Here is a 24,174-nt window from a genome sequence, read left to right on the forward strand (position 1 = left end):
TTAAAAATACATATCTTCTGTTTCACATAAAAAGAACCAACACTGTAATTAAACACAATTTAAGAAGTTGGACAGGAATTACCTGAAAAAAAATACAGATTCCTGTAATCCCAGAGCACCCAACCTTCGACTGCATGAGCCAGAAATTAAAGTCTTCCTGTGTTGAAGACGCGGAGCGCCTGTCCTGCACACAGCAAAGCGCCCAGGGAGGAGCAGCTGGTCAGAGGCCGGGGTGCTCGCTGCTCCACGGCGGCTGTTCCCTGGCAGATACACACAGGATAGACGTGTTCTCCTCCCCGAGCCCGGGGAGGCCTGTCCCTCCCCAGCCCTGCCGCTGGGCACAATCGTAACCTTGGCCAGAGAAATGCTGGAGTGGCACTCGGCTCAAGTGTCACAGGTTGGCCACCTCTTTCTGCAAAGAAGGAGAAACTCAGCACAGCACAGCCAGTTAATTTCACTTAGGATCCAGCAGAAACTCACATTAACATCACTGTTGAAAGAAACCCAGCCGTGCTTCAATGATACAACACGATGCGGCAGTCTTTTTGATAAACGTGACCTTAACTGAAACCTACACTGGAATCCACTAGCTTTTGGATCCCTACTTTTCATAACTTGGATCCATCTCAGACTTTCAGAAAGACACAATTTTCAAAGCAACGAGTTCCCAGCTTAGGCAGCAGCAAACATTCATTGAAAGTTTAGTGCATAAAAACCAAAGTCAGAATACAAAAGAGCTGTCAGAGACATCTGCTATTTAAAGTGTACAGAACAAAACACTGTCTGCATTTACTCTCTATAGAAAACATCAGTTTGCCAGGCTGCCTTTTTTGCTCTGGAGATGCTGAAGATTCAGCTCCTTTTAAAGTCACCGAGAGATGTATTCATCATCCCTCCAAAATGATCAAAATGCCTTGTAAATTTAGGCTCAAAAAGCATACCAGACGCTGACTGTAAACTAACATTTACTGGCCAACTCGTAACTTAAGCAAGGCACAAAGAAGAAAAGACACTGGGTGTGATGGGGAAGCAAGCTGACGTGAAATCACAAACCAGTGGTCCCCTTGCTTTGACCTGACAAAGCATCCAAGGATATGGCAGCTGAAACAGCAACAGTATCTGAGGTTGGGCAACCAGCGTAACTGTAAAGCAAAGTTCAATTTTGAAGGGAAAAAAGCTGGCTTGCATGTCATTACACATGTTCTAATCCCACATAAGTCATGACCTGATTAAAAGAAAAAAAAAAAGATACTTCATCTAACATCATACCTTGTAAACCTAAGAGGGTATTATCATGTAATTTTAGAGGCCTATCTCCTTAAGTATTCTTTATCATCTACACTGTTAATTCCTTCAACTGCAATTTAATCAAGCACTCTGTCTGAAAGGCCTGTCACTTTACTGACTATGCTGGGAATTTATGACAGAGATCAGCTTCCTCACTCAGGCCACTGAAGTCCGAGGTCTACCAGTTAAAGCACAATGATTCCTCTCAATATAGTGTTATCACATGGAACAAGATTTGCCCAGCACAGCATTTGTTCCTATTTCTAATGCATGGAAAAGGAAACGAACTGACTTTCAGGACCTTGGATGAGTTTGCAGAACTGGAATTAACGAACTCTATTTGATTTTTTTAGCAGAGCAAATTTGTTCTGGGATTAATGAAATACAAATACCCACTAAGCTCCAGAATGCCACCAATCAAAATAACTTGCCTTACTGGAATGACATCTTAAAACAAGATCTCCATTTGCCAGAATCTGAGCAAATCAAATACCTGCCTTAATTATAACACTCTTCAACTCACTGTCATCAAATTTCCAAGTAATTTCAAAGCCCATATTGAAAAGCTTTGATCCTTAGGGCTGACCTGCTCTGCATTTTAGAAGAAAAAAAATTATTTAAAGACATCCCAGGTTGGGAATTTATAATCCCTCCTCATCCTTGTAGAGCTACAAGGTGAAGCTCACAAGTTATTCACAACCTCATCTTACAGAAAATAGGAATGGGAAACTTTCTCCAGTTGTGACATTGCAGCATAGGAAATAACTGGATTTTAAAATAGCTCAACTTGAAAGGTGCTGAAGAAAAGGCTGAAAAGGTTAAGTCTTAATCAGTAATTAAATAAGCTACAGCATGAAAATTCCAACAACCATAAAGATCTACTCTGAAAAATACACAAGCTCATTTTTACTTGTATATACATTAAAAAAAAAAAAAAAAATCTAGATTTAAAAATCTCTCCCCAGGGTCATAATCCCCTTCCTAGAGAGATGTTGTTACAGCTTGTGTACAGTGTTCCAAAAGAATCTTTCATAGCCTTCAGAATTCTTCATGGTTTTCCTAATCCATTTTGCAGTGAGTGACATTTCTCTCCCGAACTGAATAATACTTTAAAGCCTACTTGAAAATCCATCTTTAAGATGGCCTTCAAATAAAACATTCAAGCTTCTACACAGGATTTTTAAATAGTAGTGTTTTTTGTTTTAATCACAAAATAGATCTAGTGAATTTGCTAACATTAAAAAACAGACTAGAAATAAAATTCACAAAAAAGTTTCTAGCCTCCAGTAATTCACAAAATGCTATTACAGTACAGAAGAGCACTATTAGTTAAATCATTTTTATTTCTTCTGATAGCTACTTTGAAAATAAAGGGTAACTTGACACTAATTCTATTACAGAAGTTCATAAGCAGGTAGGTTTTTGTGTGTGCAGTGGAAAACAAAGAACAGTGCTACAGAACTGAACTAGTCTGCCACATACCCTTTTCAGACATCGCATCTTAAAATATGCGTGTCTAGATGAACAAGAAACTTGGTGAACGCCCTGCACCCAGTTCCACTGCCTGCATTTGGATAACACATGGGTGCAAGGCTCCACCTATGTAGCTTTTACAGTGGGATCAGAATCTCATAATAGCTTATCAAATAGCAAAGAAGTTCAAACCTGCTTTGATCTCAGTAAGCAGAAGGATGAACAGATACTATTGCTAGTGTACTGTCCCAGCATTAGCAGCAATTTTGTCTATAGTGAGCTCGGAGCTAAAAAAAAAAAAAAAAAAACGTTGGTCAGGAAGTAACACGCGAGAACAGCAACTGACTTGCTGAACTCAGGGCTCCATTGCTTTGCACCTTGGGAAACTTGACCTTACAAATGATTACACTCAGTGCAAGACAGCAGAGAGAATCAAGCCTGTGATTTTCATGGTTTCAATGAGCACAAGAACTTCTTCTTAAGATGCATGTGTCACAACAGGAATGTCAATTTCTATGGCAGAGAGGCGAGAGCGTGCAGAATACGGCTGAGAGGCATAGCTGTGCATGCTAGGGGCATGGGAATAGAGGGGCTGCCAGAAAGGAGAAGGCAGGCTTTTACACGCGCAGTACCACAGAAACAGCAGAACGGAAGTGAAAAACAGACCGCCAGCACTGGCAATGGCAATAAATACGGAGATGTCAAAGCTAAAGACAGGCTCATATTTTCTGTTCAGATAATTGTTATAAAAAATGACCCAGACTGACGGAGTGAGACAAATGGCACATGCAAGCAGGAACAAGAGGCCAGCCACGAGATGGCAGCCTGCACTGTTTACAAGGCATTTGGCCAATTTGATGTTTGGCACGCTGGATACAAAGGCTGTGTTACACATGCCAATCAAGCAGAGAAACAGAGCTGAGACAGCAGTTAACATACTCAGTGGAAGGGCAAACTGAAGAACACGCAAATCCAGTTGATCGACAGCAGTGTACCACTGTGGGTCATATATCACACAGTCTCTGCTCCCATCAAAGCGAGCGCACTTAATCCAGAGTCCAGTGTAAACGGTCACATTCCTCTCATTCTTGTTGAATGTGTACAGTCTCATTTGCCTCCAGTTTGGAAGCAGAACTGCTGCAAGGAGTCCAGCTACTGAGGCTGTTCCACTGAGGAAGGCCAGTACTGTTGCTGCATGAACATCCCGGCAGCCCATTCTTGCCCACGGAAGTTTTTTCCTGCCATTAAAAAGAAAATTTAAAAAAATAAAAACCAGTAGGTGAAAGTTTATGGACACAGGACTGACTACAGTTGACTTGTGCCAGGTTAACAAACTTGTATGGCAGCTGGTAGGCAGTAGCTCTCTGGCACCTTCTTTGCCTTACACGCTTACGTGGAGGTAACACTACCAAGTTCACGCTTTAATGAAACCTCAGATTATTTCACAGACTGTTACGATTGCTCAGCTGACAGATTGCTAAATTTGCTGTGTTCAAGATCAAAAAGGAGCACTTGAACATGAGATTCTACACAGCCTTTCACCTTGTGTCACTGCATGGACTTTTACAGAGTCCAGGTGGAGAAGGTGAATCACTGAGTGAGCGTGATTTAAGAAGTTCACCTCCCCTCAACTGGCAGCTCCCTCTCTTTAGCCCAGATGTAATATCAGGGTGCCTGTTCAGTCCTACCATGCTGCCGCGTGAGTGAAAAGGAATCGCTTAAAACCAACATCCTTAGACTGGACAAGGAACGCATATATAGGCAGTTATCCACATTTCACATAGGCCAAATTGTTGATGAGAGCTGCAAGCGAGTAGAGAAGGCTCTGTTGAGCAATTTACTATGATTTTTTCAAAAGCAATTAACAGTTCTTCCACACTACTTCTGCCTGTCAAAACCAGCACACGAACAATTCCAGAAAGCAGATGGCTTTTCAGCTTTCATATTCTCCTCTTCAGAGCAAATGATAAAGAATACTGCTTCCTTTTCAATATAACCACTGTCTGCGTACCTAGTATAGCCTCTTGCCTGCAGAGATCCTGGGAAACAGTCTCAATAACAGGTCTTTTAAAAAAAAAAATAAATAATTGAGTAATCCCTTCTCTGGGTGCTCAAGATGCTTTGAAGAAGCCTAATACATAATAGGCACCAAGCATCCACCCCAGAGTGTAATGAAGTAGGACACTAAAAAATATAGTACCTAAAAATGAGCAGATACTTTGAAAATTCTCACTGAGCGACATTCAATCAGAAAAACTCCTACTGAAATTTCTTCCAAATCATTATACTGCATTGTGCTTATTTGTCTGAAGTCACAAAACAATTCTTTAGGTACCAGGTATTCTACCTAATGCATATACAAATAACTGAATATCTGTATCTCAGAAAGGTTACAGACATGGTTGCAACCAAAGAAGAAATTGGATCGGATCCCTTACTATCCTTCTACACCTGCAAACATCAAATGCCCAGGGAACTTTTCAGATAAGGAATTTCCACGTATACTGGAAGCAGACTCCAAGCATTATCAAGCTATACAGCTAGCCAGCATTTTATTGATTTATAGACAAATAAATGAAACCCAATTTGTTTTGTAAGAAAGCATTATGCACTTATTTACTTTTTATGCCATCTAACCCTGAAGGATTGCAATGGTATGTGGGTACCATTTAAGTGCTGATCATACTCTTTTAAAGAAGCACTGCTGAAAAGAAGTAATGACAACTACATTTATGCTAAAAATGCACCGTATTCATCAAAATAATGGCATTACATTTTTGCTAAGAATAGCTGAGCGTGGGCAAGATACTGTTCTCATGGCATTAACCTTTTCAGATAGCGGGTCATTAATGGGACACCACCTGGGTAGGGGGACCCAAGACTTATTTCCATCATAATTGATTTAATGTTATGCTTAACCTCAGCTTCAGTAAGGTCAACACAACCAACTTGCAAGGAAATGGAACTATAAGAAATGAGCTTGAGGGGTAAATCTAATACAGAATCAAATTTTGTTCTCCTCAAGCTTGATACTTTTGCTCTTCCAGAAAGAGCTTGCCTTTGCCTGTATAAAACTTCCATGCAGGCAGGGCATACTCTGAGACAGAGCTCTACAAGAAGCAGCTGGAATAAGCACAAGACAGACAATTTTCAGAAACCCACTGTTTCTGCAAATTCATTTGCAATAGCAGATGATGAAAATCTGGGCAGAGTTAATGCAGGGTGGGCAAGAAGTGATGTGAGGTTCACCCATATTCTCTAAAACAAAAGGGTGAAAGAAAAAAGATGGAGTATTTTCTTTCCTTCAAAGTGTAGTTATGGCAAGGACTACGCAGCCAGGACTTAGGACAGCATGGGAAAATTTGTAGTTTTCTATTACCTCTGCTGTACCAGTTACATGGACAGAAGACGTTAGTCTCTAGTTCATCCTATAGTTGCCAGGTGTGTTTAGGCCACCCTGCACACCTTGGTTTTGCTGGCTGTTTCTGACAGATGCACCAAGGGTGGTTTTTTTGGCTGGGTTTTGTTGTTGTTTTTATTTTGGGTTTGATTGGTTGATTTGGGGCTGGTTTAGGGTTTTGTTGTTGTTGGCATTTGGTTTTTGAGAGTTTTTGTTTGTTTGTTTGCTTTTAAAAAAAATAATATGAAAGAGTCCTTAGTGCTTCTCTTGGGGTAGGAAGGGAAAGACATAGAAAATAGCTCATTTTCCCATCAGAGGCTATCAAGGGAAGGTGAATTTGTAGGTGAGTTATCCATGATCCCTTCATCAGGGGAAACTTGTCCCATCTTGTAAATACTGCTAGCTTTACAGCTGCAATTATAGCTTCAGTTACAGATCCCTGATAAAGACAGTACCAAAACAGATGTTGTCTTAATGAAGATGGATCCAGTGTACTTACCAGCAGCGTGTCCAAATCAAGAGAAACCTTAGCAACTTTTAGAAGCAGGAAAAAAGGTGCTACTGGATCTAAGAAACAGAACAAGGAGAGAGTCAACATCACATTTGTTTCATGCAATTCCAGCAACAGTGTTTACAGTGTAATTCAGAAATAAGGAATCTCAGATATGTTTACATTAGGCCAACTCTATCACCTTTCTACAATTTCCTCTTATTTAAAAACCAAAACCCAAACGACTTTTCCTTCTTCCCCCAGGATTTTTCCCCAGAGCATGTTCTCTCTCTATCTACTTATCTCTGTCTTCATGCAACAGATAAGAAAGTACAAAAAACTCCCTTTCTTATGGGTGCTCCAAGACACGGAGATGTTCACATCCTGAATTTTATGTTTCTAGCAAACAAATCCATATGAAGTCATATAAAATGATTATTTCAGATGTTAGGCTCCAGGCTGCACTTGAACAGCGGGGAGGAAGGAGTGCAATGATTTTTTTAATGTCAAGAGAACAAAACACAGACTCTAAACTGTTTATATACTTGTGGTTCTCTATTCCTTCCTGGCTTCTACACAAAGGTTTGAAGGAAAAAGGCAGGAAGTACTGCTGATGCCTTTTCAATGGCTGTCCAGCTTCTCCAGAGGAAGAGAAAGGATCCTCTTGTGGATTCTCTTTACACCCACATCTGGGACCCACACCACTGAGTCCCAAGAGCAGCTCTGCAGGTCATAATAGGAAAATCACTTTTCTACCGGACAGTGTCAGACCTACAAGCATGTCATTATGTGACTGTTAAGAGCTACAGCCTAAAGGTGAGTTTGCCGTACTAACCTGTACAAGGACACAGAGTTTATTCTAAATTACCTATATCAAAACCTGAAATACTATAACGTTTATATATGCATAGTCTCCTGGGGTGCAACATCAAAGAAATTCTTCTATCAAACCATCTAGGCAAGATGACCTTAGAGCACGCACTCATGGAACTCAAATTTTTCACTAAATGAGAAAGTGAAAAGTCTAGAGTCCTCCAATATGAATGCTATATCATGTAAGACATGGAAATGCAGACACAATCAAATCAAGCATCTGGATTTCCACTGCCAGGTTAATCAACTGAGACTGCTATGAGTAAATGCAGCAACATGGGCAAACTAACTACACAAGGCTGCAGAGGTCAGCGTCAATATGTTCAATTACATTTGGAGGAGATGAGTATTACTGCAGAGCTCGGAGCAGCTGTTTTTATTCCCTAACATTTCTGAGCAATTTTCAAGCTTCCTGTGTATTTAGCAGCGACTGAACCCAAGACAAACATACAGATGCCTCTCTAGGTTCACACCCCGAAATACCAGACAGCGCTCAGTAACAACCATAATTAAGTAGAAAATTAGTACTGGCAAACAAACGTGTCAGAAAGGGAGCTGTGCCCAGCCCAAGAGTCACTCCCATTAAATGATGAAAACCTGCGGCCACCAGCTGTTGTAATAAACAGATACAGAGCAGGTATGGAATATTCTACAATAGCCAACTCAGAAAGCCCTCCATTTCTGCAGACATGAAGTTTCTTTTCTCTTCCTCTAGCTGTTTAGTCCATCTGATTCTGTTCTCTACCGCTGGTGGCATTGAACAGCTAGGGACCTCTGCCGCCTCTGAACTAGCTGTCCAAGGGAAGCAGTCCAAGCACACTTTGGCCAGGATAGGTGAAACCCTGTCTTGCCTTAGATTCCAGACTCAAGCTTCTCACACCCCAAGCATTTTGCAGCTGTTATACTCAAGGCTCTTACATCTGATCCACAAAAGTTACCAGTCCTAATGCCACTTCAGGGACAGATTTTACCATGGCTCCTATTCTAAAGATCCATGCTACTGTAGCAGGAGATGCTGGCTGAAGCTCATTAAAAACTGGTAAATCATTGACTGCCCACAAGCTAAAAAAAATGAAGCAAAGAAGAAAAAAAAAAAAGGCATTGACAAGAGACATAATTCAGTGATGAGTAAAGCCAGTTCTGTTCCCTTGTGTGGCCTCGAGAAGACCATGGTCTGGGAACCACCGCTGTTCTGTAAAGCCCTGCAGGAGGGAGGTCACAGTAAACACAATTTATAAACAAATGCATTCTGAAGCTATCCACAACAGTATTATCAGTTTAAAAAATATGAGTTTTGGAGAACGGACCACCAGAAAGAGACCAACACCTGCCTTGTTTCAAGATAATTGAAGTAACTGATACAGAATCAGTGCCACCAGTCAATTTTTTTCTTCTAAAAATCAATCACACCGTTCCAAGCTCTACAAAACTCCTATTAAAAATGAAACCCAGACGTAAAGGATTAGAATTAACATTCCTAGCTAAGACATTAGGAGTTTCCAGAAAAACTCGCAGCACGGATGATTATTTTACCAACCGATTTGGAAAAAACGGGTGACAGACGGCCGGGGCTGAAGCGGAGCACCCCCACCCCCGGGGTTCCGGCCGCCGCCCTGCCTGCCCCGCCGCACGCCGATGCCCGCTGGCAGGGAGCCTTCTCCCAGCTCAAGAGGACGAAACCCGTCGCACTGCGAAGCGAGGCTCGCAGGGGCAAACCGGGGAGGGCCGCAGAAAGCGTCCCCGCCGGCTCAACGTGCCCAACGGCGGCGGGCGGAGCGGGCAGCCCCCGCGGGCAGCCCCGCGGCAGCCGCCGGGCCGGCAGCCCCTCATCAGGGCCGGGAGGCCGCGGGCAGCTCCCGCCGGGCGCCGCGCCCACCCCCGCACCAGCCGCCGACCCTCGCCCCTCACCCTCCCGTCAGGGCGCGGGGGCACACGGGACGGACGCCATCGCCGCGGCGCTCCCCGACCTCCGCCTGCCGGAGCGGGTCCTCTCCCCTCAGGCTCTCGGGAGGCCGCGGCCGGCCCGGAGGGTTGTGGGGCTGTAGTCCGGCGGCGCAGCAGCGCCAGCGCCCGCCCCCCCCGCCGCACTACAACTCCCAGCGGCCCCCGCTCGGTGCGCGGGGGGCGGGGCCCAGGCGGAGGGGCGGGGCCCAGGCGGAGGGGCGGCTGCCGCGGGGCCGGGCCGCCCGCTCGGTTTTGGCTGTTTTTAAGGAGGACGGGGATGGGCACGCAGCCCCGCGGCGGGAAAAAACATGCCAAGTCGAGACGCCTTTGCTTTCCAATCAGTTTAACAGCTCTGAAGTGGAAAAGACCCTGTACAATAAAGGACTTCTGATTTTTTTTTTTTTTAAAGTAAAATGGAAGTCTGCCTGCTTGCAATACAAAAACTGGAACATTAACTATTCCCAAAAACGTACAGCTTGGTTGAAAAGCACTCATCATTTTCTTCAGCAAAGAGCAACATATACCCACAGCTCCATAAAAGGAGGGACTCCCAAATTAAGCCTGGGAACTTGGAATCAGGATTTATCTGATCAAGAGGCCTACAGCACGCACCAGCAGGTGTGAAAAAAACCAGTACACAGCAGCCTCGCTTTTTCATGCTCCTACAGGTCACTTCCTTGCAGCCATTTATTTGTGTTTTCCTTTAGATCTTTAAAAATAACAAAAAAAACCCACAATGCGGTGCCTGTCAAAATAGCAGAACTGGTTCACCTCAGAAGCACTAGGCCCTGGAAAACCGCTCCATCAGAAATTTCCCTGGGTACTTCTGACGTCCATGGCAAAAGATGTAGAGTGGTTGAACTTGCTCCTTTGCTACCTCTGTGGGTTATATTCCTCCTATTCATCCCATTTGGCAAAAAATATTCCAGGGATCATCAGTTGTTAAGCAGTGCTTTGAGTTGCACATACTTTGGTCTTTACTCTGTTGAGTCAGTAGCCAACATAAACGAGAAAAAGCTGTTCTCTTCCCCGCTGTGCTCTGCCCAAGGGCCAGAAGAAACCAAGACAATGGCAGGGAGCAGAAAACTGGGCAGTGGTGGTAGAGGGAACAAAAATTAAATGGAAGGTCTGCATACCAATGGGTTCATGTACATATGAAAAATATTAAAAAGCGTTGGATCCAGTCAAGAATGCTAGCTTCTATTCATTCGTTCTTCTTCCGAAGTTTGTAAAAGTAGTAGTTTCTTTTTCCGATATCCTTCATTCTCCTGCTCTGCTTCCTCATCTATGGATTTTCTTATACGTGCTTTTAGTTCCTCAATTCCTTCCCCAGTATATGTAGATATAGGAATTATATCTTTGAATTCAAGTGTATTTGCAGGAATCATTTCTTCCTGTAGTAAGTGTAAGAAGTCTGAAAAATCGTATTGAAAGAGTTAGTACAACCCCCAAACAGTGTATCACTACAAAGTCCATAAAATGCAATTCAATATCGAAAATAAACTTTAATAAATTACAGTAATAAACATAACTGCAATTAATACAGAAGTATTATTTGCTTAATTAATCTTTAAGAGAATAGCTGAAGCCTCAGAAGACAAGCACTGACACAGCAGTTATACCATACTTGCACCCTCCTGAGAAGATTCTATACCCTTCCTTTAAGATGAGCACAAAGAGATCCCAAGTTGTACAACATGGGCGATGGATGGTTTTAAGCCTTCCTGCTTCTCACACACTCCAGGAAACAGGAAAAACTTCACCCCAATGTAACAGCAAAACTACAGTCAGCCCCTACATAGACCTGTCCAGAATTGTCATGTGTTTTGGCCAAAGTCACATGATACATTGTATGTCACATCCGGTGACCTTCAACGGAGCTTACTGTTACCCGAGATACCTAGACTGGAAATTTGCTCTCCCATATCATAGTTGGGAAGTATCTTCTAGGATATCTCTATTTTATTAAAATACCTCCCCAGCAGTGAAGCCAGCACTACAAATGTATATAAACAGATCTCTAAATGCAGGAAGTGGTTTTAAAACATACGTTCAAATAATAAATTTAATAGCTGACTTCAGTTTCAAACAACTCCTTGCCAATGCAGAATTACCCCTGATGAAATCTCATTACTACTTTTGTTGAAGGTAATTGTTGAAAGTTAATTTACCTTGAGGATTCTGTAGTTGTTTCATAAGTTCATTCAAGTTATCCTTTGCACAGGGCAAATCCATTTTATTAATGGCAAGAAGTGCAGGCTTTGTTAGAAGTTCCTCTTTGTACAGCTCCAGTTCCTTAAAAGACAAGTAAATTTGCCTTAATAACTGTTTGTAGTTTAACAAGCGCTACTTCAGTTTTACATCTCCTCTTTCATTTGTCTAATTGCCTAAATAGTCTTTCATGCCTAGGCAGCTGTGAGATTGACCTAGATGCTCAAGGTTGATGTATTAAAGCAGTCTGACAGAAGAAAATAATGTTCAGTGATTCAGTGATTTTTTTCTCAAACACAGGTATTTCAGGTAAACAGGCTGGCCCATTCTGAAACAGCCTCCTATAAAAAGAATGACAGTTTTGTGTTTGTTTTTCTGATATCCTCAAACACAAAATCGATTTCAGAAAAAGTTCAGAACTATAAAACATATAAGAAAATTCTTTGGAGAGTTTTCTGATTCTTAAGCATTTTAATGGACTATGGTTAATATCAGAAATAAAATCAAAACCATGAATAAGCTAAAAATAAATAGCAAGAGCTGAAATTCAAAAGATTCATCATCTTAAGTCGCATAGCTAGAGAGAGAACAGCTGCTAAACTTGAAATTACATAAAATGTATTATTTTAGTCAGAGCAATGGTAAGAGGTGGAAACACCGAATGTCTGCCAAGCTGGGGCCTGATGTCTCATCTCCATGAGGCTATGCAGCAAGGGCACTAAGGCAGGGAGTTAACTATACCCATGTATTTCTACTTCCTAAAATGCTACCAGACTGGGGAACCGAAAATGATGTATCTTTTCACCTTTACTTGACTGTAAGAAATATCCCATATGCTGCACACATTAACGAAGGAACAGTCGTGCCCAACATAAAATAGAGCAGTTTCACCTGGACAGTTAAAGATTTCATCATTTCGGAGAATCCTAAGCTTGTTAACTGCCCTTATATTATAAATTCAGAAGACACACTAACATTTGAAAGCTCTTGATCAAAACTGAGCCTTTTTATTGGCTCAACACCTAACTACAACTGTCAATTAGGAAGATGAGAACCTACCTTTGTTAGAAGCAGTATAGTTTCAAAGGCTGTTCTGAAGTGAGTCTTAACAGACAGTTGAAACCCAGAAATATCAACCTGAAAAAGTTACACAAAAACAAGCTTTGTGGTATTAAAGTATGTTACACTGCCAAGGTACTCTCCATCAACTACTTTGCAGTAAAATGTCCACGTACATGCCCTCATTCCTGGGCAAATAACAGAGGGCAACTATACACCAAAGTAACACCATAGACACTGGAAGCACAAACTGGTCGGTTCTGATACAGTGTTTCTCAAAGGTCTGATTTTTAAACCTCTTTTTTAAGGGGATCTTAGAGAAAAAAGAAAGAAAAAATCACCTCATGCTTTAATTATGCTTGGAACTCTTCACTGCTCTAAATCAATTAGGAAATATTAATGATAAATTCTATTTAAGGATTTAATTTATCATCAGTCGTTTCAGCGTTCCATTCTGAAAAGTGTTACAGCTATATTTATCATAAAACATGCAAATTACAAATGATTTCCTAAATTCAAACTACACTGCAATTAAGATGCATTTTATTTACTGCACTGCCTTTGATTTCAATAAGCTGTAAATTTTATTTAACTTACAACTAAGAGAAGCTGTTTGGTTCTTTCTACATGTTTGAGAAATTTGTGGCCCATCCCTTTGTTTGCATGTGCACCTTCAATCAGTCCTGGGAGATCAGCTACTGAAATCTAGGAAAACAAAAGTTTCAAACAAAAGATTTCCAACACAAAAAAATGGTGATTTTAAACTATCAACACCTATTATCATTTTATATAAAGAAAAGAACCCAGACAAAGGAATGTCAGAAATATCTCTTTTGAGAGACTCCTTTTAGAACTGTGTGTATTCCTTGGAATCGTGCAGGGGATCAGTTCTCCAGCAGTATGCATTGGCTGTTTCAATACATTTAGAATCTACCACCAGAAGCAGATTTAAACAAAATGCTACTATTACACAGACATTGTGCTCCTCATGTTCCCCCATCTATTTATTTATAGCTATCTGCAAAGTAGAAAACAGAGGGTAATAATACCTCTGCAGAGATCTTGCAAAATTTACCTATTACCTGAGAATAAAACAGACTCTGAAATGCAAGAAGATTAGGCTGTCACAGTTGTATAGAATTCAAACTGTCACTGGAAAAGAAAATAAAGTCTGTTCCTTGTGGCTACAGAGGATCATTATTCCAAATGCAAACCCACTTAACATTGTTCCCCCGAGCATGAGAGGCTCCAAGAATTTGTCTTCTGCTCTTCAACTGAAGAGGGATTTTGATTAGTATATCAGCTTCCAACGAGAACCCAGCAACGACTGCCACAATGGAGAGGGATCTTCTCATTTTCTCTGCTGGTTGAGAGGGTTGTACACAGTTGTGAAGGAGAGCTGAGACAGACCGAAAAAGAGCAGAATACTAAAACCCCCAACTTTCTACTCATTAACTCACAGAAAGCTAAGACAGTGAAGCAAAGAATCCAAAAGTAGGTCTTCAAATCTATCTAATACCCATCTAGACAGCAACTGGATTCAATTAAGCAATGTCCAAAGCCAGCACACAATAAAATTTCCAGTGTGCTCCCTATTGCAGAAGGGGGCCTTCTGCTATGAGTGAGTTACAATCCCACTCATGTGTCACACCAAGTTCTAACTATTATGCATTTCCTAAATATTTGAAGCCTTGCTTCAGAATTTTCCATCTACAGAGACATGAGGTACAGCTGGATGAAACACAGACTTGTAACTAGAAAGAGGGAGAGAATAACCAGAGATTTAGAACAGAAACATCCACTTCCTGGTGTGATGTGTTTGGGTGCTGTAGTACCATCATCGCCACCTTTTTTTCCAACTTCAGTTCTCTTTCAAAGAATATTTTTTACGGAGCTCATAAAGAAACTCATAGTCTCTCAAAACAGCACTTGGTTCAGATATTCTTGTAGAAAATGTGAATGCTTCTGGTAGTTTCCATGATCTGGTACTAAGACCTAAACCCAGACTCATACTCGGATCTTCTACTTTTGTGTCTTTTCTTTTCCAAGTAGTAAGGACAAATGGCACCAACTAACTTGCATTTATTTTCTTTTTTATAATGTACTGAGATAAAATAAGCAAATTGCTATGTATTTCCTTAAAAACATCAATGTTCTGTAGGAAAAAAAAAAGATATAATGAGCCAGTCTCCCTTGAGTGATGCAGGACAGTCACCTCAATTATTGCTCTTAATTGCTTACATTTTGTTTTCAGCAGTTGCAATACTGAGAGCTGAAGTACTTCCTTTTACACGTGCTCCCTGGGATCACAATGACTAGTTCCTTTAATTTTAGAAAAGAGATTGTTTTGTCCATCTAATTCCTATATAGCACCCAACACTGCAGTATAAAAACCATGAACTGCAGAAACAGCCAACAATAAGGGTCATTGGCTATGATGTGAAACAGACTGCAGAAAAGAAAGCCAGGAGTAGTTCTCCTGCTGGAGAAAGATACACCAGTAAGAGCAAGAGGTCCTGATTCATGGCAGGTAGTCAGTTTTTTTAAAAAGGCTATAAACAATCCTGTTATTTGCAGCAGAACTTTCTAGGGTAAGTTACCCTAAACTAGCAGATAAAATGAATATACAAAAAATTTCCCTTAGATGTGTGAATCTCTACAGGGTACCTGACAAACTGGACTTACTTCCTTTAATACACAGTTTTGTTAAAGGTTGTTAAATGAAGGTTTCAAGCCTCAGCTACTGAATCCCCCTAAGATTATTGCTTCTGAAAGTGAAAAGAGGAGTTTTCTGTCTTTTCACATCTGAGAAGTATGCTCTTCTGGTTAACTCATCTGAAACCCTTTTATGCATTTGCCTTTTATCTTGGAAGTGATGAGTCCAGTACTGCATGTACCATACACTTCAAAAACAAAATAAAAGCACATCAAAGAAGATTCAAGCTTGAGGAATCAAAATGGTTTTGGGGGTCCAAAAATCTATTACTAAGAGTCTCATTTAGCATTGGTTTCCCCTGCAGTGGACACTGTAGAAAGGATTCCAGGCACCACGCAATTATCTGACAACTTTACCTGAAGAAGTTGGGTGGAATCGGTTTCACAAAAATTAAGGAGGTAAGGCAGTAGTTCCACCAGTCCTCCAGAGCTACCGCCTACCAGAAAAGACTACCTGGGTGCAGTTCCTTAGGTAGTGCGCGATCCTGGCTGTTCAGGCAATCACTATCACTTCATACTATTTTAGTTTTTTATTAAAAACAAAACCAAAACAAAACACAAAAACCAAACCACAAAAGGAAGTTAGAGCAGCCAACCTTGAAAGCCGGAACAGTAAGTTATGGAAACTGGGTTATATTCACTGAATTCCCTGTCATTCACTACTGCACATCTGCAGCTATTGGACAAATGACTCATTCATTCCAGAGCTCTCTGTATAGCCAACTTGCAGAAAATTTGCCTCTTCTAAATAAAATAACAGCTTAGTCTCTGAAACAATGATTTTTTTTAAAGTCCTAAACTTAACAAGACAAGACTAGGACACAGCAATCTCAATTCCATACACAAGCTCACAACTCTAAGATTATAAAGCAGCATTAGAACCACAGAAAGGAGACAAGGGAAAATGAGAAGCCATTTATTAAAGTGACTTGAAATCAGCTCAATGTCATATTACTGCATTTGGCTATAAAGCACTCTTCTTATTACTTCATAAAAATAGTACTTTCTCCACAACTCTCATTAAGTCCATGTAATTGCATTTTATATGTATACATTATAGATACATATATGAAAAAAACCTACAAGTTTCCTTTTTCTTTCTGAAATTATGTTAAGCAACATAACTAATCATTATATGCAACTTTAACAAACAACCAGAATGAACTTTTGTACCAACCTGCTTATAATCTGCATACATGATCTTTCCTAGTTCAGGCTGTATTGTTGTAACTATGACAAGGGACAAAAAAGAGGAGGGGAAGAAAACAAAACTATTTTTAACATTTTAAAAAACATTAATGTTACAGAACATTTAAAAGTTGCAGGACTTTCTCACTTCCTATTTAAATGAAACAAATGTTCCGTAGCAGAAAAAAATAAGGCAAATGGGATGTTAAGAATTACTGCTAAAGAAATATAGAAAAAGCAAAACAAGAGAGAACAAAATTAGACCACTCAAAAGAACAGTGGTTTGCCAAATCTTGGCACATCTGCAGTTCTGTTCCTATCATCCCAAAAAGGGAATTAGAGGAGCTAGAGAAGTCTCAGACACAAAAATGATTATCCAGACTATGGAATAGCTTCCAAATAAGGAAAAATAACAGAAGGTAAAGTGAGATAGTACTCTTCAAACTGAGGAAAAATATAAAAGGAAAAGGCCTGCAGAGAATCAGGAGTGGCACAAGAAGGTTGGTAGGAATTATCAGTACTTGTACTCTTGCTTTTCAATTAAAGAATGATCAGACAACTAATCCTAATTTACTGATAGAAAAATAATAAAAATTTTCTGTCCATTTTTCAGTGGACAGATTCAAAACCAATGTCTTACTCTGTTGCAAGAACAGGTGGTTGCTATTTCCAAAGCATACAAGATGTTTATGCAAAGGAACTTGATGGTGCATATTCAGTAGACTGAGGATATTACACACCACAGAGAGTCTCAGATGCAATGAAGTGGGCTGAGATTAAAATAAATGTTAAATAGACCCTGAATCAACAGGTTGAAACACTATGAGGGTGTACACATGAAAAACTGAGGGGGGTAAAGGAACAGGACACTGAAATAGCAAGTCTCTGAAGTAATTTTATAATTAAAAATCTGTGTAACATATTTAGCAGGCAACATGGTTATCCCCTATTCTTTATTATAAACCTGAAAACCAAGTCAGAGAAAAGACTTCTTGCTCTCATGAAATACTATGGCTCTAAAAATAAGAGTATGAACTTACATGCATAATTTGCAATCTCAGGTTTGGCATGAGAAACCTTGCTTAACAAGGATGATTTTCCCGCATTTGGAAACCTAGAAGGAAAGTCGGGATTTACACATTGAATAAATGCATACGTGATTCCTGTGTATTTTATTACCAAATACACTATATTACCTTAGACAAACTCAGTGCTAACAACTACTGTTTGCAGACTCATTTACTCAGACCTTTTTTTTTTTTAAAAAAAAACCAACAAAATCCAGATCATTATGGTTTTTTTTAATCAAATCTGAATATTTTTTCTAAATCCAACAATGTTTCCCAAGGATGCAGGCAGAAGAGGTATGTAAATACACATGTAATAGATTTAAGGGAAATATTTCAAAGTCACTCGGATGGAAATACAGCATGAGCATCCAGGTCTACTTGAATTCAGTCTTCACATGCTATAGCTAATTTTGTAAATTACATTTACATTCTAAACACCTGTCATGGAAATGCATCTTACCAGTTGGATTTACAGTCTTCTGGTATACAAATCATGGTTAATGAAACATTCTACAACTTAAGTACCAAGGATATCTATGCTACAGTTTGGCTAATGTAGCAAAGCATATGTAAACTCTGTCAGTATATCTATACAGGGGCAGGGGGAAGAGTGAGAGAGAGACTTTGTGTATATAGACACACATATGCACAGTTTGTGCATGTTTTTAAGGCAACAAAGTTGTATGAGGGATCCTGAAATTAGGACTAACCTGCTTTGTTACCAAGTAAACCAAAAAGAATACCAGTGAAGCCCTAGGAGCTGGTCTGTGCAGACCTGACTGTTGTAGCATACTACAATAAAAACGTTCCTTAACGGATACAGTAGCTTTTACAAAACCTTCTTCACAGAATACATCTACCCATTGAAATGGAAACCTAAGTTAAAGCCGAAATTATAACAAGTGCTTACTTTAAAGATTAATCTGAGCTGTAAAAGACACAATAGCCTTGATCCACATCAAACTTGAAGGTAATGCTGACATGACAGGGTAGACTATAGTCCTTATTCATAGCAACTGCTCCATACAGGAGACCACAGAAGACTTGTGTTCCAGTCAAATTCACAGAGAGTTATTCAGCACAACGTTTCAGTGCAACAGTGATCAAAGAAAAACTGTGTCTACAGGCAACTGAACATTGGTGACAAGATACAAAGGCATGTGTCACACAGAAAACCATATACTCTCCACTTGAATATGTGCAGAACCATGAGCCGTTAACAGGACAACTAATAAGAACATGAGCTAATGAAAAACAAGACTAGTATTACATTAAGGGGCTTTATAAAGGGGTTGTATACAGGGCTTTCTTAAAAAAGAAAGAGGCATAATGATTCTTGTTATAATAGGGTAGTTTTAATGCACTCTGATGTTGAAAGGTGCTTTAAAGACATTCTGGAAGGTTACTCTGGTCATCTCCTCAAGTGAGTATTTTATTTCCACTGAGGTACAATATGCTCTTTGAAGTCTAAATTGCAACCTATGCTACACATCACAACCTGTACCCAAACTTGATGGGCCTTTCTCAAGTCTATATGTTTTTTACCTGATCTATTAGAACAGCAAACCACTTGCAAATCTACTGAAGGAAAAATAACAAAGACATCAAAGTACAACCACAAACTATCAGAGGCTGATTCATACTCTCAACAAGAAAATAATATGCTCCTCTAATTAATTGATAATAATTCTTTTTATCCATTTTAAAGGGAAACTGTCAGCTAAAATACAAGCCAAAACGAAAGATTAAAGAAGCACCGGTGTCATAAAACTCCTATACTTTCACACACTCTAAAACAAGAAAAAAGTTCTCTATTGTATAATTACTGAAGCCCAGTTGAAAATTATATAACTTTAGATAAATCTGATATTAACAGAATTATTTCTAATAAGAAAAAAAAAGAAAAATGTAGGCAGAAAACCATGCTGTCTTCAAGTTTCCATTCTTTAACAGTATATACCAATTAGACTATTTCCACCTCAAACTCCTCACCATTTGACATTTCCTATGGCTTTTATTAATAAGGACCACGGGGCGGGGAGGAGGGGTAGTAGCTGCTGAGTAGACCAATACTTTTACAGTTGTAGTTTGCTGAAAGCTTTCTCCAAATAAAAACATATTTATCTGCATTGTTATAAAGCAGCAACATTGAAATGCAAGTCCTACATTGCATTTAGAACTTGCATACTAGAACTGCAAGTTCTAGTTTGTCATTACTTCCTTCCAGCGTTCCAAGCTGTTTATTTAGGACAGTAGGCTACGAAGCCTTTGAAACTCTTTAAAACTACTACTGAAAGGATCCACTTGAGCCAGTACCATAAAGTTGAAGATGCAATATGGATAGTGTTCATGGGTCTGTTTTGCACCTCCTACTTACTTCATAAATATTAGCAATTAGCATTTTGACAATCACTGCAATTGCTACATTTAATTATATTGATAATTATATATTACCCTGATTCATGAAGCCCTTCACCCACAAAAGCATAACCAATACTTTCCAAATTTTAAAGTTAATTTGAATAGGTTTAAACTCTGTTTTTTGAAAACTGCAAGTAATTTAAGTGGCAACACAGTACAGTATCAGTCATCCTCCAAACTCTCAAATTTCTCTAAAATCCCACTTGAAATTTACTACTTTGTTTTCTAATATCAGTTCTCAAACTACAGTACTTACCCAACTAAGCCAACATCTGCTATAAGTTTCAAATCAAGACGAACAATTCGCTTCTGACCTTTGCAAGGCATGAAGTTTGTGGCCAAAGAGCCTCCGAGACCTCCACGAGCTGCCAGGAATCTCTCTCCTGGTGCATTAAGCTCTCCTGAAAATAAATTCACTAGTGAAAAAGTACAGTCCCCCACAGTAGTTGTGATTTTCCACTTAAATCTACCTTCAATGAAGACACAATTTTCTTTATGCTTCCTTGCAAGAGCTGTGCACTCAGGGTCATGGTACTTTTCCTTCTTTGGGAACAAATGAAAGCAATCACACCCCAGTATTCCCCTCTGTCATACAGTTAGTCACTTCAAGAAAAGTGCTAATTACAGGCAGGCAAAATATGGCCAAGATGGTAGTTCTGAAGGCTCCAATACTTGAATTCAAGAATGCAAGGAAAAATCCACATTGATAGAGATGTGGCTACAGCAAACTCTTCAGATGTTCCATGTTTTTTCATTAAGATGCAGGCTATAATATCTCCCTTAGGGTTAGAACTTTAGAATAATTAAAAAAACCCACAAGTGCAACATATATAATGCAGTATATAATTCAAGGATACCTTTAGACACTGACATGCCTACATCATAAACAGTTCTTGCCATACATCCAATTTTGTTAAACATCTAAATCAGAGTCATTTGTGAATTTAGTTTGAATTCTGAACAGTATGAGAAGAAAAATTCTGAGAAACTGCAAAGGAACCATTAAGAGCTATTCCAAAAGCACTATATTGAAAGAGATCTTCCTGGTTACTACCAAGTACCACTCTTTAAAAAAAGACTAAAAAACAGCTAAGTATTTTAGATAACCTGAAATGTTGACACTCAGCAAGGATCTTTATCTTTTAAGCAATGTCATAATTCAGCAGAGCTATAGGGACCCTTACCTGAGTTTATGGACACATAATTTATGTAAGGTCATTAATGATTCTGTGGAGGATCAGCATGGCTTCCAGCCTTTAACACTTGTTTGCACGGGCAATTTTCTTTCTGCTGCACATAGTGATACAAACTAACCACTGCTAATTTCTGGAAGGGGTCCTTGTTTTTCCAACAATTTCTACAGCGCACTTTTTGTCGACTCTTTGTCCAAACAAAGGAAAACACACACATATTTTGGGAGATGTGTAACCTTAGAACATCCCAGTGTTAGAAGTCTGCTAGATGCTATCAATAAATATGACAGTATCTACTAGATACATTAAAACAAAGCAAAAGTTCTTACCAATCTGCTTGCCATCATCACAAAGAACTGAAATTCCCAGAGGCACATGAACTTCACAGTCTTTTCCTTTTTCACCTTTTAGTGCTTCAACCCTGGGAGAAATTAAACCAGGCTTAGTAACTTTGGCTGACATTTTGCTTTCTGGAAAAGATGTACGTAACAACTCTCAACAAACAGACTCTTACCTGCTGTTGGCTCCCGTTCCAGCTACAAATCGCTTCTGGGGATATCTGTCCCTAATGCTCTTTAAGGTAGTTCTTTCTCGGGCGACGAACCAGACATCACCGCCTCTTCCTCCTTCCCCACCTAGGCGAGGATAACCCATTCCACCAGTTCCTCCTTTCACATAGAGCCGTAAATCGTCTACGAAGTTGCCATACTAACAAAACAAGAGTTTCGTATCAGTATTACGTTCTGTTTATATTTCGTTTTGTAGAAACGCGAGTAAAACTGCTTGGATAGAACTTTTCCCTGATGGCAATCATGAAAGTTCAGAAAACAGACACGTAACCCTCCAAAATGTATGTTTAATAAGTGTGGGACGTTTCTTCCCCGGCAGCGACGCCTCACGGCACGCCCGCCCGGCCTGCAGAGCGCCGGGCCGAGGGACGGGCAGGCCCCACCTCAGCGCCGGCCCCCGGCGCCCAGCGTGCCGCCACCGCCGCGCTCCCTGCCCGGCGCCGTGCCTCCGCCCCGGCAGCTACCGGCCTCCTGCGGGGAGGCCGCTTCGCACAGACGGCGCCTGGGGAAACCGCCGGGGGCCGCGGGTCAGCCCGGGGGAAGGGAAGCGGGCATTCGGCTGGGACGCGCCCGCGGAGCGACCCGCCGGCCCGCCCCGGAGACTGCGGGAGCGGGGCCGCGGCTCCCCGCCAGCCCTTCCCGCCGCCCGAGCCCTGCCTGCGTGGGGCTGCACGCCCGCAGGGCCCGTCCCCACCGCTCCCCGGGCCGGACGCACCAACCTTCCGCAGCAGGGCCCCGCCGCACCGCACCATGGTGGGAACCGCCGCCTCCGCCGGGGCCCGGCCTGCGGCGGCGGCGGGACGAGAGGGGCGGGCCGGGCCGGCGGCCCGGCGGCGCGGGGTGGGCGGGGCCCGGCCGCAGGGGGCTGTGTTGCGCAGGGGGCGGGAGGGCGGGGGGCAGCGCCCGGGCGCAGGGGCCCGGCTACCGGCCGGGGCAGCGCAGAGCAGGGGAACCAACCGCCCCGGCTTCCGCCAGCCGGCGGCCGCCGTGACAGCGGCGGCGGGGCGAGGCGGGACCGCGTCCCGCGCGGGTGCGCATGCGCGGCCCTTCCCGCCCTCGGCCGCCCGGGGCTGCGCGGCCGCTCGCCGTCGTCCCGCCGCGGCCTGGCGAGGCCGTTCCCGCGGGGCCGGGCGCCCCGCAGCCGCCGGCAGGGCAGGGGACCGGGGACCGGGGACCGGGGACCAGCCCGGTTTGCTGCAGCGTGCCAGCTCCTCGCTCCAGTCCTCCCCGACCCCCAAAGCATCTCGGGCCGAGGTGCAGGCAGGGACGCCTGAGGGGAGAGCAAGGCCCCGGCTGCTGCAGCTGCGAGGTTTGGGGCGCGGTCCAGCAGCGTGTTCTCCCTGGAAGCTGCGTGCCAGTTAGATACAGCATCTGCTGTTGGCCGTCCCCCTGCAGTTGGACCGGTTAAAGACTGTTGGCTGTACTGCTAATGTGCGCTCCCTCAAGAAATTGGGATCTGACCTCTCAACGAGGCTAGTTTTCAGGATAAGGGTGACGGTGGTGAAAGTACATGGCTTTAGTAAGGCTTACGGTGCTTTACATTTCTTAAATGGTCACAAATGAGAAATTACTTTGTAAATCACGACTTTGGTAAGGTCAGAGCGGTAAAATTGGTGAAAAAATACCCCCAAGTTAGTTCTTTCGCAAGTCTTTATTTTGTAGATAAATACTTATCAGACAGTATAAGCACATTTTCAGTGTTTTGGTTTTTTTTAAAGTACAAATCCTCATGAAGAAGTAAATATTGTTCTATTCCTTCTCACAGCCTTTCCCCAAGGTCACACATTCTCAGTTGGCTGCCTGAGGAGAATCATCACCATTTACAGTAACTTAATACTAAAAATAAGTTCAACAATGGATTTTATCTGTTACATAATTAAAAAAAAAAACAATTTAGAAAACAGTGTTGTGCCATATATGTGCTAAATGGCCCAACAGAACATTTAAGCGGTATCCAGGATGTATCACAACATGTGAGTGTTGTCCAGTGCCATTTTAAGAATGTAAATTTGTTTTTGTTAGTTGTTTGTTAATTTTATTTCTTAGCTGCTTCATGGCCTCGGACACCAGATTTGGAAACTGGATTTACAAAATATATGCAAAATAGTAGTTACATAGTTAGATTCTTCTGCATATTATTGTTTGGTCTTTATGTTTGGTGTAATTTTGCTTTATTTTGTACAATATAAAAGTTAGGCCAATAGCTACATTTAAAATCCTACCTATATATAGTTCTACATAGTCATTAGGTAAGGAGGGTAAAGGAACCTTCAATTTGCTA

The 24,174-nt window shown here is 41.4% G+C and overlaps 2 protein-coding genes across 6 annotated transcripts; both read right to left on the minus strand.

The window, feature by feature from the left end:
- On the minus strand, positions 1–6,729 carry CLDN12 (claudin 12). Of its 2 annotated transcripts, XR_014229123.1 has the most exons (3): positions 6,660–6,729; positions 2,953–3,998; positions 1–412 (listed from the first exon to the last, which is right to left on the minus strand). XR_014229123.1 is itself a non-coding variant. In XM_082321117.1 (2 exons), the coding sequence occupies exon 2, from the start codon at positions 3,974–3,976 to the stop codon at positions 3,239–3,241; it is 738 nt and encodes a 245-aa protein (XP_082177243.1). In that variant the 5' UTR covers positions 3,977–3,998; positions 6,660–6,729; the 3' UTR covers positions 1–3,238. The 2 variants fall into 2 exon arrangements, 1 of the variants encoding a protein (XP_082177243.1); XM_082321117.1 differs by having other exon boundaries at positions 1–3,998.
- On the minus strand, positions 6,660–22,738 carry GTPBP10 (GTP binding protein 10). 4 transcript variants are annotated; one of them, XR_014229120.1, is made up of 11 exons: positions 22,613–22,738; positions 21,839–22,032; positions 21,654–21,745; positions 20,388–20,532; positions 17,681–17,754; positions 16,630–16,682; positions 13,335–13,442; positions 12,738–12,815; positions 11,639–11,762; positions 10,604–10,881; positions 6,660–6,727 (listed from the first exon to the last, which is right to left on the minus strand). XR_014229120.1 is itself a non-coding variant. In XM_082321090.1 (10 exons), the coding sequence occupies exons 1-10, from the start codon at positions 22,643–22,645 to the stop codon at positions 10,661–10,663; spliced, it is 1,122 nt and encodes a 373-aa protein (XP_082177216.1). In that variant the 5' UTR covers positions 22,646–22,738; the 3' UTR covers positions 9,883–10,660. The 4 variants fall into 4 exon arrangements, 2 of the variants coding, with proteins under 2 accessions (XP_082177216.1, XP_082177217.1); XR_014229121.1 differs by having other exon boundaries at positions 6,666–6,727; positions 10,239–10,881; XM_082321090.1 differs by lacking the exon at positions 6,660–6,727 and having other exon boundaries at positions 9,883–10,881.
- Positions 22,739–24,174: the final 1,436 nt, after the last annotated feature.

This window comes from Platalea leucorodia (assembly GCF_965183815.1).
Source record: "Platalea leucorodia genome assembly, chromosome: 1".
NCBI classification, from domain to species: Eukaryota; Metazoa; Chordata; class Aves; order Pelecaniformes; family Threskiornithidae; genus Platalea; species Platalea leucorodia.